The following is a 15,632-nucleotide window of genomic DNA, read 5'->3' on the forward strand; positions in this document are numbered from 1 at the left end:
TTCCGTTGCGGTCAATTTTTTTTAATTTATGTTTTTTAGTCAAGTAACCGGAGACAGATACAGCTCTTCGTGTCGCTAATACCGCAACAGTGACAGTGGCTGTGTTGATTAAGCGCCGCGCCGTACATTGACGCACCACATAAAAAATAAAAATTCAGGAAAACCCGAAAAGTTTTTTTAAATATTTATGTGAAGAGTATTTGCAAGTCAAAATATAATGAATATATCGTTTAGTATATTCGGAAATGGAGAAAATTTACAATTATTGTTCAAAATGTTTTACCTTTCTTGACCCCTTTCAAAATCAAATTTCAAAAAATCTAGAAATTAACTTTTAGATACTCATGTGAAGATTACATACAACATAAATCAAGTTGATAGCTTTCATTTTTTATCGAGAAATTTAAAATGTAGCGGGGTTTAAAAAAAAAAAAAATCCATTTTAACCCTTTAACCTCGGAATTTCAAAAACGTAGAAATTGGTTTTTATATATTTACAAGAAGCTTACACACTCCAAGAAGCAAGATGATATTTTCACTTGTTACAGAGAAATTCAAAACATAGTAAATTTCATTGTTATTCCATTTTACACCTTTAAAATCGGAATTTCAAAAAATTATTTCTATGCACTTAGACCGTACGACGAACATGTATACAAATTTTCATTAATTTATCTTCAGTAGATTTTTCTGGGCACTGATTATGATTCAGTCACGGACTTGTTTGTATATATATATATATATATAGATTTTTTATTGATTTTGAATTTTTTTCTTTTTCTTTCCTAGGGTATGAATTAAATAAATCTACAGTTAGATTGGATATGCGCTATGCGATTACATTTCATTTAGTCATTCTTTATGTACTTTTTTAAAAAATTTAATTATTATTTTCAACTCGGAAACAAAAGTTTATTATTAATAAATATGTATTCTTTTTTTATAAATGAGATAAAGATCCTATTAAAATTGTATACAAAATATTATAGAGAGATAATATTACAATTTTATAATATTATTTATTTTACTTGAGTATTGGTTTGGTTTTTTTCCTTTTTGCAGATAAAGAAAGATTTTATTAAAATTAATTATTAAGTATTGTGTTTATGCTTTCAAATTCAATCGTTGAAAACCCGCGGAATTGTTTGTCAGTTTTTAATAAAAACCGTTTCAATAGGATTTAAAATTAAATTTTCTGTATATATCTTAAATAAACTTCCGCTAATAAAAAAAAAAAAAAATCAATTAATCTTTCTTTTGTTTCATGTATGAATTACCAATGTATGGGTACAATGTATAAATAAATACTTCACAGTTAGCAATACTATTATATAAAGAGGAGAGAGTTTTTTCTTTGTTCGTGGTAAACAAAAATACTATTCCATCAATCGCGACCAAATTTTAACCCATGTTTCTTGGTATAACTGAGAAGGTTTTTAGATACATTTCATCTCGAAAAAAAAAAATATATATATGCAGTAGTGGAGATTAGCCGGTTGAAGCATAAACTTTAATGGATTGAAATAATGAATTGTGAGCTGTGAGTCTCTATCACTGTTTGAGCTGGGATAAAATAATAGAATTAAAATTTACGGTAAATAAAATAATATTAAATAAGTTTTTGTTCAACAATAATGGGCTTTCCATGAGGACTGCGTATGAGGCTAGAATGGTCAGGTAAGCGAGCACCTCGTGGAAGACTACACTGATCATAACCATCAACTGGTAACAAACGGCGTGCACCTAAAGCGATTTTTGGGAGGTGCAATGGGGCCTGTTATAATATCTCTGCAAACAAACATCTCATTTTGAAAATTCAAACGGGGTATTTCTTAGTAAGTCGAAGGCTAACATTTGCATGCATCAAATACTCTCTCGATCTAACAGTTCACGGTTATTCAGAAAAGTTATCTAAAAATGAAAAATTATTTATTAAAATGTGTAAAAAATAAATAATCCGTTGCGGTGCTACACTTCTCATTCGAGCCACTAGGTAGCGAGCTGCTAAATTCGCATCCTCGTTTCTTATAGCGAGCCGTTACCAAGATATTTTTCGGTAGAAATATGTACAATAGCGGTTTTATTAAAATTGAAGACAATACATCGTGACTGATTCTTATTCAACACCACACAAAAACGACTGAAAATGAAAATTTGTATACATGTTCTTCTTACAGAGTGTAACTGAACGCTAAGGATTTTTTTGAAATTCTGAGTTTAAAGAGGTAAAATGGAGTAACAATGAAATTTACTATTTTTTTTTTTAATTTCTCGGCAACAAATAAAGATATCATAGCTTGTTCTTTTGTTCCGGCCTCTGTGGCGCGAGTGGTAGCGTCTCGGCCTTTCACCCGGGAGGGGTCGTGGGTTCGAATCCCAGTCAGGCAATGTCATTTTTTCACACACGCTACAAAGCATTCATCTCATCCTATGAGGGAAAAAATGGTTAAAAAAAAACTTACTTGGTCTTTTGTGGTATATGTAATCCTTCATGTGAACATCTAAAACCCAATTTCTAGATTTTTGAAATTCCGAGTTTCAAGGATCAAAATGGATTTTTGAGTTTTTTTTTAACTATTATTTTTTAAATATCTCAGTAACAAATGAAGAAATCAATCTGATTTTTGGTAAGTGTAATCTTCATATGAATAAACCAATTTATAGATATTAGAAATTCGACCTTGAAATGTGGTGAAGAAAGATAAAGAAACTTTTTTAACAATGATTGACAATTTTTCCAATCTCCACTATACTAACGAGATATTCAATAAATTTAGACTTGCAAATATTCTGCAGATAAATATTTAAAAGATTTTCAGATTTTTTTTGAATTTCAATTTTTAATGGGTTCGGAGTTATACGGCGCTGTGGCTCAACCAACAGAGCCATTGCCACCGTTACTGTATATGTGACTGGTTGCATCTGCCTCCGGTTACTAGAATAAAAAATATAAAATAAAAACATTGACCACTACGGGAAACGCAAATAACCATATAGCGCGGGCGAAGCTACGACGGAGAGCTAGTAAAGTTTATGTAAATCAAGTGAAAAGCAGGCAAAGTATACGAGATGTAAGGGAGTGAAATTTCTAAGAGGGTTAATGTGGGAAACACAGTAACATTGAAAGATTAATTAAGAAAATTTTATGCCATATTAGGCCAGGATGTAGAAGGATCTTTACAGATTAGCAATCATGACAAGTAATAAAGCATCCTTTAAGTCATAATATAATGTATCAGAATCTTAAACCTTATTAAATTTAACAGCACCAAATCCCTGTTTTAAGATCGGAAAAAATATAAAAACAAAAAAAAAATCATAATTTGAAACACCCAGAAAATTAATCTATGTTTTTTTCTTTCGTTAAGCTGCTAAAAGACCACTTAAAAATTTCATTTCCTTCTATTTTATTGTTTCCTTATCTTCCAGTACTCTTTCATTTTTTCACTAAGCATCTTTTTCCTTTCCTCAGACCACTTTGTTCCGGTTTTCTTATTCTTCCTATCTTGGAATCCTTCTATTTTTCGCACTTTTCTACGAAACACATCTTTTTTTGTTATTTCTCCCTCTTTTATGTTGTTTCTTTCTAGATTTTTTTGATTTCTTGGATTCAGCTTGTTGTTAATTTTTTTTCTGAAAAGGGTACTTGAAAATCTGTTTCGTTAACCTGTGGTCATTTATTCTAATATAGGTTTCCAAAGAAAAGAGATCTTTTTTTGCTCATTTTTCCCAAATTTTTTCTCCTTTTTTATACACTTCACCATTACTTTTTATTTTCCAGCCTTCATTGGTTTTTAATGGACCCAATATTTTCCTAATAATTCTTCTCTCTAACAATTTTAATTTATTTAATCTATAATTAATCGGTAAGCATATAAACAAGTATCGACAAACATGTAAATATTCTATTTCAGTTACAGCGTTGCAATGTGTTATTTTTGAATTTTTTGTTATAAATATTCTTAGTCCATACGCTCTTAGAATTTTATGGATCCTATCATCTATGGAGGATTACCGTAATCCATTTTCTTGGATTGTCTCTCCTAAATATATAAATTTTTTAACCTTTTTTTTTATACGGCTAATATTTGTTAAACTTTTTTGCACTTTTAATGTTAGACTTTTTTTTTTTGTATTCAGTCATTTGACTGGTTTGATGCAGCTCTCCAAGATTCCCTATCTAGTGCTAGTCGTTTGATTTCAGTATACCTCCTACATCCCACATCCATAACAATTTGTTTTACATATTCCAAACGTTGCCTGCCTACACAATATTTTCCTTTTGCCTGCCATCCAATATTAAAGCGATTAATCCAGGATGCCTTAATATGTGGCCTATAAGTAACAGCTCTTCATTTGTCACTTTATCCACCCATCTGATTTTTAACATTCTCCTGTATCACCACATTTCAAAAGCTTCTAATCTTTTCTTCTCACGTATTCCGTTCGTTCAAGTTTCACTTCCATATAAAGCTACGCTCCAAACATATATCTTCAAAAATCTTTTCCTGACGTTTAAATTGATTTTTTTATCTAAACAAATTATATTACTGACTGAAGGCTTGTTTCGCCTATGTTATTCGGTATTTTATGTCGCTCCTGCTTCGTCCATCTTTAGTAATTCTACTTCCCATATAACAAAATTCTTCTACCTCCATAATCTTTTCTCTTCCTAATTTTACATTAAGTGGTCCATCTTTGTTATGTCTACTACATTTAATTACTTTCATTACAGTTAGACATTAAATATTCATTAAAATTGAATTTTTCAACATTTTAAAAACACAATATCGATATTTTTAACGTTAAGAGTTTCCTTACCACCATGACTGTCTCCAAAATAGTTTTTGTTTCTTTTTGAGCGCTTACACTATTTCTATGTCGAGGAAGACATAAAAAAATACAATAATTAAACGAGTTTTTTTTTTTGGAAAGGGTGAATTTTAGAGACTTTTTTAAATGGTAAGATAAGCATGCACGAATGTAGGGAGATTTATATAAAGTGAGATAATGTTTGCCAAAATTTTGAAAAAAATTGACACCAAAAAACTACCTTCCCCACTCTCCTGATCCCAAACTTTTATCTACAAATTGTCCCATACACACGAGTCTCTGTACAGAATTTTATCAAAATTGGTTCATCCAGTCAAAAGTTAGTAAGCTTCCAATGCACCCACAAAAATACATACGTACGTACGTATGAATATTATCTCCCACCTAATTTTGGGGGAGGGGTCCCTGGGTAGTAACGAATAAACCCAATTCATAAACATCAAGTTTAAACTCATTCACCACTGTGACTTAGTGCGTAAGCGCTTATGTAAAAATACACAAATAATACAAAACTACGTCTGCGATATTAATTTTGAGTTTTATTTCACTTTTTTGACTTTTGTTTTAATAAATTTTTATTATATAATTTATATTATTTTAAACCTTATAAGTTTTATTATTTTAGAGTTATTTTACCTTTTTATTAAAGAAAATTCCGGGCGATGATAACGCACAGGCGTGTTTTGCCCCCAAACAAAAAAAAACAAATACAAAGTCTACGTAACCTCAAATTAAGGTTATTTACCTGTTGTAGACCTTAAATTGAGAGTAACTCAAGAACTACTCAAACCAGTCTTCATCATATATTCCCATGCACAACTTCATCTAATAGTTTTGAAGATTTTTCAACCACTAATTTTATACGTTTTTTTTTTGTCTTCAGTCATTTGACTGGTTTGATGCAGCTCTCCAAGATTCCCAATCTAGTGCTAGTCGTTTCATTTCAGTATACCCTCTACATCCTACATCCCTAACAATTTGTTTTACATATTCCAAACATGGCCTGCCTACACAATTTTTCCCTTCTACCTGTCCTTCCAATATCAAAGCGACTATTCCAGGATGCCTTAGTATGTGGCCTATAAGTCTGTCTCTTCTTTTAACTATATTTTTCCAAATGCTTCTTTCTTCATCTAATTGCTGCAATACCTCTTCATTTGTCACTTTATCCACCCATCTGATTTTTAACATTCTGCTGTAGCACCACATTTCAAAAGCTTCTAATCTTTTCTTCTCAGATACTCCGATTGTCCAAGCTTCACTTCCATATAAAGCGACACTCCAAACATACACTTTCAAATATCTTTTCCTGACATTTAAATTAATTTTTGATGTAAACAAATTATATTTCTTACTGAAGGCTCGTTTAGCTTGTGCTATTCGGCATTTTGTATCGCTCATGCTTCGTCCATGTTTAGTAATTCTACTTCCCAAATAACAAAATTCTTCTACCTCCATAATCATTTCTCCTCCTATTTTCACATTCAGGAAAATACATATTTTTATTTTTCCTATACATATATAGGAAAAATAAATTTTAAGTATATGGTATTTTTGAAAAATTTTTTGTACCAACTTTTCGAAGACTTTTCTGAGAAGGCAGTTAATTATGTGATAAAATAGTATGTGATAAAATTGATACAGTGCATGTGATAAAATTCATTGATTAATTTTAATGAATTAAATCAAAATATGTGAAATCCTTTTGTTCAAATTCATCTAGATTGTCCTTCGATGGTAAGCTAATTTAAAACATTTTTTTTATCTAGAACTTTTAAAAGTTATTTGCATAACAACTTTATAACAATACACTACTTCAATTTGCAAAGTTTGCAAAATAATAATTTCATAAATCTATTTCCACGTGGAAAAAAGTACAGTGATAAAAAGTCTAATTTTTTTATGTTATAAGGAAACTGAAAAAAATGAGCTACTATTATCGCTTTAAATAAGGGTTATAATAAAATAGGTCTCTATGTTTATTACCGATGAGAAAAATATAGACTTTATAAATCGTTTTCCAATCATAAGATTATATTCGGTCATTTTTTTTATTACTGTGTTACAAAATCTTCTAAAGGTCATCAACCCCTGTAAGTCTTTTACTAGGTACATAAATCTCTTAATAATGATTTCGGTGTCTTAAGCTACTCGTTTTAAAAGGTGAACGTGCTGGGTGGTTCGTAAATAAAAGTTTTTTCTATAATTCTTTTCCGTTTTCAATAAAAATAGATTTTGTGGCAGGTTATAAAGTTTCATTTTTTAACTTGGAGTAGCAAAAGTAATAAAAAAAATCTACATTTCAGATAAATATAAGTAAATCTTTTTTTTTTTTATTGAGGCAGTTTAATTCTGATAAGTGATATATAAAAATAAAATAAAATCCCTTACGCAGTTCTCTGCGAGAAGACCGATTTCTCGTTTTTTTTTTGGTTATGTTTCCTTTTGAAAAAGTATCAAAAGTTCGACGATTCCAACACAGGAAGTCCCAGTATTAAAAGTAGTTTTAAAAATGGAGATACTCCAAAACCCGTAAACTACGGGTGTTAGAATGAGAATGCTAGGTAGAGCAGAAATAAGACTGAAATTAATCAACTATTAATTACTTAGATTTATTTTATTCTATTAGTAATTTCCATATATTAAAATAATTGGGCTGAAAACCTACTTCCAGTCCGACTGGGCGTTCTATTAGACGATTTCGGCTGATTATTTATTTATTCTGCTCGGAATGACAAACAAATATGTCATCAAGTTCATCGGACCCCAAACTTAAGTCTCTTATGAAAAATCATCATTTATTCCGTAATTGAGGAACTTTTCGAGCTTATTAGTCATTAGAAATCACTTTCAAGGTCAGTCTATGCTTAATGACATATCTAATAGCCAGTTTGAGCGGAAAAAATAAGAAAAACAAATCGTACCATCCGTCTAGTAGGACTTCTGAACGAACTAGAAATAGGTTTTGAGCACGCGTTTTACTTGTGTTATGAAAGGAAAGAGAAAAGAGAAGGGGGTGAGACCTGTTGTAAATGGAATAGGTTTTTAGTTGATTTTTTTTTTTAGAATATATAAAACATTGCTTTGCAATAATAACGTTGTGGAGCAGCAAGGGACCACTAGATTTTTAGCCTATTTTATTAAAATATACAACAATGCTTTGTAACAATAACGCTGCGATTCAGCGAGAGGTCATTAGTGACTTTTAAATATACTACGCTCAAATCTTAGTAAGTAGTAGAAAAAGTTGTATTCCAATCAGATCTATTATATTGGTAAACGTGCTATCATAGATCGTACATATTGTTTGTGGACTGAACACTGATGGAAATATATATATATATATATATATATATATATATATATATATGCGCGCGCAACCATACACACAACCATACTTCGATATCTTCTCGAAATCGCTTAAAATGGGTTCAAGTACTACTCGTATAATTCCCTATTAATTACTCAAAAGATAGGATAATCGAAATAAGTTCATTTTGCACGTAACGATAAAAATAGTATATTTGTTTCCAACAACTTTATTTCTTTTAAATTTATAATGTATTTCCACAATATAATTTTCAGATTTAAAAATTTATTATATAACTTAATAAGCTATATAAATATTAAAAATTAGGTAAATTTTTAACAATTAACTCTTTTGTTTAGCATACTAAAATCTAGCAATAACGAAGCATTGTCGAGTCTGCTAGTTCTAAATAAACAAAAATTTAATTTTCTACGAAGAGGGTGAACATTTTTGGGTATTTATTTTTTTCAAGAAACACAAAGAATGTAGGGTGGGTATCAAAAAATTAAGGCTTTTTCTTTTTAGATGCAATGGCTTACTTCTATGGTGGATTTAAATTTAAAATAAATTTAAAAAAATCTTTTTTTTCTCATTTAAACATATTTTTTTATTATCACAGACTATTGGAATGGGTTAAAAATAATCTGTGAATGTCAATAAAAAAGACTAATAATAATTGGCGCGTGATAGAAACCTATAATTCTGTAAAAAGGCTCAAATTTTACAATAAAATCATAAAGAACTAAAATTTTATTTCTTAAGATAGTATTTTGGACGCAATACTGGATATTCTATATATACAAACTAAATCCATGTTTGGTATATTAATGTAGATTGATTAAATATGAACTCTGAACCAACTGAAAACATATTTTCTTCCTAACAATAAATTTCCGAAAAATTTAGAAGAAATAAGTGATACGGTAGCTGGGTAAAAAAATAAAAATAAATATAATTACAATTTTTAATTATTTATTATATGTTATACGTATACAAGACCAAAAAAATAATAAAAATGAAAAAAATGCGGAAACCTCAATGTAATCTTACATTTTTATTTTTATTTTTTTTTTAATTATGATTAATTAATCGTACACATTGAAGCTTGTACTTTGGAATATGAAATGAATTCCTAACTCGGATTCGAACCCAGGACCTTACGTATGAAGAAATAAGATAATACACAGTTGTAAATGTGTACGAACGAGAATACTTAAAAATTAAGATTTAATGATTTATATTCTAGATTAAATTTAAATCTGGGGACATGGAAATATATTAATAATAATAATAATAATTAAAGATATTTTTATTAATATAAATTTAGACCCGAGGTAAAACGCTCTTAACGAATAATAGGACTATAATGTCACGGGAAATAGATATACGTACCTATTCCTTGTGCAACACTCAGCAAGAAATAAAAATCCACATTCAGGAATTTTTACGATCCTGAGGGAATATTAGGTTTCATTGATTTCAGAAAAGAGTTATAAGAGAACAATAGTTAACATTTTAAATGGGCAAGTCTGGATTAAACCAATGAAGTATACCAAGGGAGTTTTAAATGTAAGAAGGCAATTTAATTTTTAAAATTTATATAAATCAATATTTTTTTTCTATATCCTTTTCGCCACTTTTTTTAAAAATATATTTAAAAATTAAATTATTAACTTGCATTAGTAAATGTATTTATTTTAACCCATTTATCATGATTTCTTATACATCTCAAATCAGTTGGTTTTAATAAACAATGACCTTAATTTATTTAGCTTCCATTATATTATTTCTAATTACAACTACAGTACATTTGATTAATTAAATATAGTTCTTTACAGGACGACGAGAGGTCACACCAAACGTGTAAATCATCTTTGTTTTTTTCTAGTAGTTTATATTTTTCGTTTTGGTATTCTCTATAATTTTATATATTTTAGTAAATAAATTGTTAACAGTTAGTAAACAGTTTTTTAAGTTCTTTAAAAAAAACAGAAAGATATAAGCTTTTAAGTTCTTTAATACGCCGCCATCTGTGGTAGGGTCTCCGCCATTCATCAGAAGGTCCCGGGTTCAAAGCCCGATCAGGCATGACATTTTCACATGCTACAAAATTGCCAATCACATCCTCTGAAGCAATACCTAACGATGATCTGGACGCTAAAAAAAAGTCCTTTCATATAAATTCTCGTATTTCCCTCCACTAACTTGAGTTTTATTTAGAGAGATTTATTACCTATTATATGTTATTAATTATGGTTTTTGGGTGAAAAAATTATAAATAAAAGATCATATGTTCAAGATTATTAAGGAAACTGAGTTTTGAAGTAGTTTCCTGTAGTTTTTTTTTTATCAAGTAGAATATAACATTGTTGCATTTCAATATTCCGAGCCCTACGAATGACACCTTCATTCTTTTTACAATAAGAACTGGCTGTATAGTGAACATCATTACTATCAGAGAAAGTAACTAACAAAAATGATTTTTGTAATTCACATGCTTTACATAAAATACGATGAGAAAGAGAGAGAGAATACAATGCAAAAAATTATGTTTTAACTGTTGAATAACAGTGTAACAGTATACGTACATTTCCTTTAAATTTATTAAAGGGTTAAAACCCTTTATTGACTAAATATTTTATTATATTGACTAAATTATGAAAATAAGTAAAAAGAGAATAATAAATCTAAAAGCCACCATGAAACTCATGTTAGAGAAAATGAGGAAAAACAGGAAAATGAGGAAAAATGAGGAAAACTTTTGATATTTATTAAATTTACGTAAAGTACCTTTAAATCGACATAAAACTATTTATTTATTTTTTTTTTTTAATTATTTTATGTTATATTAATTTGTTTTTTAATTAGTAAGAAATGCTTCCTCATTTATGAAGAAATTTAAACATTTAATATTACTCGTATAAAAATAACCACGAAGTTCGTTCGAACTTCGCCAGTATGAGTTCGCAGAACTGGACGGCACGGCGAAGTCAACGAACTATGTTTACAGTTCTAAACATGACCTAACCTAAAATGAAATGAAAATGGGGAAGAAATTAAAAAATAAGCGTGAAAACATTATATTTCAGTTCAGTTAGATTTGTAATAATGAATACTTTCAAAAAATACCTCGCATTTTGTTAGACAAAGTTTTTTGTTCCATTTGATTAACCGCGGCACTTAAAAGAAGAGACAGACTTATAGGCCATATATTAAGGCATCCTGGAATAGTCACTTTAACGTTGGAAGGACAGGTAGAAGGAAAAAATTGTGTAGGCAGGCCAGGTTTGGAATATGTAAAACAAATTGTTAGGGATGTAGGATGTAGGGGGTATAACGAAATGAAACGACTAGCACTAGATAGGGAATCTTGGAGAGCTGCATCAAACCAGTCAAATGACTGAAGACAAAAAATATATATACAGTGTATATATATATATATATATATATATATATTATTATTATTATTGTTATTATAAGTCGAGAACTTCCCAATTGAAGACGTTAAGCATTTATGATTCATATTTCTTTCGGTTGGCATTCTTCTTATCCCTCCAAAATTCTTTCATTCTTTCAGAAAAGATCTTCTTCCGTTCTTCGGACCATTTCGAACGATGTTGTTTGTTGTTTAGTCTTCGGCGCTTCTGGTTTAACTTCCCATTTATCTATTTTACTTCTCTAAGTGTTTTTGTCTTATGATCCCCTCCAGGTAATTCCGGCGTGTTCTAAATATTTTCGTGTTTCTGCGAGCCAGGGGATTGCAACTTTTAATGATGTTAAGTACGCGATTATTCTTTTGGTCAGTCGGTTTTCCGGCAGCCTGCAAAGGTATCCGAAGAATTTCATTCTTTTTTCCTTATGTCAGTTTCGATATTAGAGTATGTTTCAACAATTTCGTTCAATTGTAATCTGTATCCTTCTTCAGTTTGTCTCTGACCCAATATTTTCCTTATAATCTTCCTTTCCTGTTTCTTTAATTCTACTATTTCGGTTTCCCTACTTATGGTCAATGTTTCACTGGCATATAATGCTGTGGGTATAATAACTGTGTTGTAATGTCGCATTTTCGTTTGGCGCGAGCTTTCCTGACCTTCTGCAGACGGTCCAATTGACTTGGTTTCTCAGAGCTGTTCGGCGTAATAAATTCTCCAATGTACTTAAAGTGAGGGACTTTATTTATTACTCCATATTCTGTGAGATTTCTATTCTGGAGCAGATGAACACTGTTTTTTCAAACGAAATTTGTAGCCCCATTTTTTCTGCACATTCCTTGAGTCTTTCTATTTGTTTTATCGCAGTCCGTTCGTCTTCCGCAAGAATTGCCAAATCGTCTGCAAATGCCAGGTAAGGGATACTTAAATGTAATTTCGCGAATCCAAATGAAATCGGCTTCCAGTATTTTTGTTGTTTGAGTGTATCTTCCCACTCTTTCATCACTGTCCAATATGATGTTGAATAGTAGGGGGGAGAGTCCATCCCCTTGTCTCACTCCCGTATTAATTTCAAAGGGTTCTGAGATTTCGCCCATAAATTTTATTTTAGATTTAGTTCCAGTTAATGTTTGTTCTATTAATCTTCGAGTTTTATGGTCGATAATATGTATATGTATATAATATTTGTTTGTATTTCTTTTTTTTTCAGTTGTTCAGTTAACTGGGAAACGCGTAGCTACAGTACCACTACATACATTATATTTTTGTTCGCATTCGGATTGTTTGTGCCAATAATAGTTATTTGTTATTCATATTATAATATAATAAAGACAGTAAAAAAGGTAAGAGATTACTGCTTAATTTAATTTAATCTATTATATGTTTATATTATAGTTAATTATAAATTTATATAACTGTGTTTTTATTTTAAATGTTTTGTTTTTTTAGATCGATTTTAATTTTTTTCTCGATGGTAATCACAAGAAAATATTTGGACACTAAAAATAGTGAAAATTTTTTTACAAATTATTTTATTGAATATTCCGATCTTTTAATATAGATAATCTTGGCAGGTATAGATGATCATTTGAATAATTGTCTTTTTCTTTTTTTATGTAAAAACACAACTAGAAATAGCCTATTTAATTCTTCTTACATACAGTCGTATGTTGAATAATATATAAATCCTACGAAATTGTATAAATATACTCAAATTTAAAAAAGAAAGAAGTAATTGTACAGGATCAAAAATTCTTATTAGAATAGTTTAAAGGAAAGTAGAATGTGTGATGGAAGTTATTCTGAGAGGAAACTAGTTAAATTTCAGGATAAACTTGAATATAAATAATGCATTCTATTCCTGAAGTAAATCTTCTTACAAAAGGAAATCAAAGCCACATATGATGTTATTAGATCTGGAAAAGTCATTTGATAATGTAAAATGGAACTTTTAATTTCAATAACAATTGAACTGATGTGCAAGGAAGAAGACAAATGCAATTTATATAAAGATCGGATAACAGTTATATAAGAAGAATAGAAAATGAAGAAATGCGAGCTCCGATTCACAATGAAGTGAGAAGAAGTTATTGCTTTTCAACTTGTCTAATAAAGAAGCAATCAGGAATTTAAATAAAAATTTGAGAACGAATAAACAATCCAAAGAAAAAAAATAAAACTGCTAAGATTCTTTGACAATACTGCTATTCCGCAGAAATCATGAATGAGTTAGAAAAATATTGAATGTTGTGGATTTTAATCTTAAGAGAGAAACAATTGTAAAATAAATCTGTCCAACAAAAAAGCATGGTGCGTTAATTTGTTTGCTGAATATGCTCACATTTTTATTTTAGTTGATATTGGCGCTGAGCGGACGTGGTGCGCCGAGTGGTTGCGAGCAACCGACTCTCTCCCGCTCGCTGTGCTCTGTTAGTCTTTCTTTTCCACTACCCGTTGTAACGTACTTTTAAATAATTCGTTAAATAAAGTATCCTTTTTTTATTGCTAAATATTAACTTTTTTTTGTCTTATCATTTAACTTGTTTGATGCACCTCTCCAAGATTCCCTATCTACTGCCATTCGTTTTGTTTTGATATACCCCCTACATCCTACATCTCTAACAATTTGTTTTACGTATTCCAAACGTTGCCTACCGGCACAATTTTTCCCATCTACCTGTCCTTTCAATATCAAAGCGACTATTCCAGGATGCTTTAATACGTGGCCTAAAATTTGAAAGAGACATACGATGTGATGAAAGACGTTCTTGAAAAAAAAATTATAAAAACAAAGTTGGAATATATGTGGTGATTTGAAAGTTATAGCTATTTTGTTGGGCATGCAGTTAAGCTGTACTAAATAGATGTGTTTTCTTTGCGAATGGGATAGCCGAACTAGGGATAAGCATTATGTGACCAAAGAGTAAAAAAAAAACGAGACAACTCAACTATAAATGGGAAAATTATTATTCATGAGCCCTTAGTTGAACCCAAAAAAATATATTTTTACCCCCTCACCATATCAAGCTAAGACAATGAAAAATTTTGTAAAAGCAATGAAGAAGGATAATCCCGGATTTTGTACATCAGGCAGAACTTTCTAAATGTAAATGAAGGAAAAACTAAAGGAATATTTGTTGGTCCTCAAATAAGAGAGTCGGTCAAAGATGATGTATTTAACTCGATGTTAAATAATGTAGAAAGTGTAGCTTCTGCTTCATTTAAAGACGTTTGCAAAAATTTTCTCGGCAAACAAAAATCCGACAATTATTACGATATTGTTAATCAATTTCTTACTTCATACAGAGCTATGGGATGTAATATGTCTTTGGAAATATATTTCCTCCGCTCACATCTGGGATTTTTTCCGGACAACCTCGGAGACGTAAGTGACGAACACGGTGAACGTTTCCACAAAGATATTTCGGTTATGGAAAGCCGCTATAAAGGAAAAATGGATAATAACATGTTAGCCGATTACTGTTTGGCATTAATTTGACGTGTGCCTGAGGCTATATATAAAAGAAAAGCATCAGTGAAATCATTCTAACACAGGTATGACGATGCAAAATTATAAATTTTACAGATTTTAACTGTTGCTTGATTTTAATTTTTTTTGAAGCGTAATTTATTTACAACTAAGGGTGATAGAAAAATTTTATTTACAGATCTATAAGGCACTCAAAAAAAGCAATTCAAGAAACGGTATCACACTTAAAGAAACATTAAAAGTTTTTTTTTCTATCACTGTTATTGAAGACACATTTTTATGATGAGCAGCATTTGAAATAATTTAAAATTTGACAGAATTGAAATTTCCTCAAAGATATGTAGAACCGAACGAGAAAGAGAATGTTTTAAGTACGGTTGAAATACTAAAATATGTGGTGTTAATGTTACTGACATATATCTTTTTAGACGTAATTCCTTCGGCTCATTACTGCTCCGTAAGTGGAGTGGTGTGCATATGACACGTTTCTCGCAGAAAAAAGTACATTAATTTGTATTATTTATACTCTTGGCCTCAGTCTTTCTTATAACTGTGAACAGAATGAAGG

General features: G+C 30.1%; 1 protein-coding gene across 1 annotated transcript in view; it reads left to right on the forward strand.

The window, feature by feature from the left end:
* LOC142331387 (parapinopsin-like) overlaps nucleotides 1-15,632 on the forward strand; it is a 252,942-nt gene that overhangs the window by 224,831 nt on the left and 12,479 nt on the right. The window contains exon 4 of the mRNA XM_075377268.1: nucleotides 12,785-12,917. Coding sequence (XP_075233383.1) covers nucleotides 12,785-12,917 — 133 coding nt within the window. The remainder of the gene's footprint in view (nucleotides 1-12,784; nucleotides 12,918-15,632) is intronic.

The sequence above is a fragment of the Lycorma delicatula genome, chromosome 10, assembly GCF_047948215.1.
Source record: "Lycorma delicatula isolate Av1 chromosome 10, ASM4794821v1, whole genome shotgun sequence".
Lineage (NCBI taxonomy): Eukaryota > Metazoa > Arthropoda > Insecta > Hemiptera > Fulgoridae > Lycorma > Lycorma delicatula.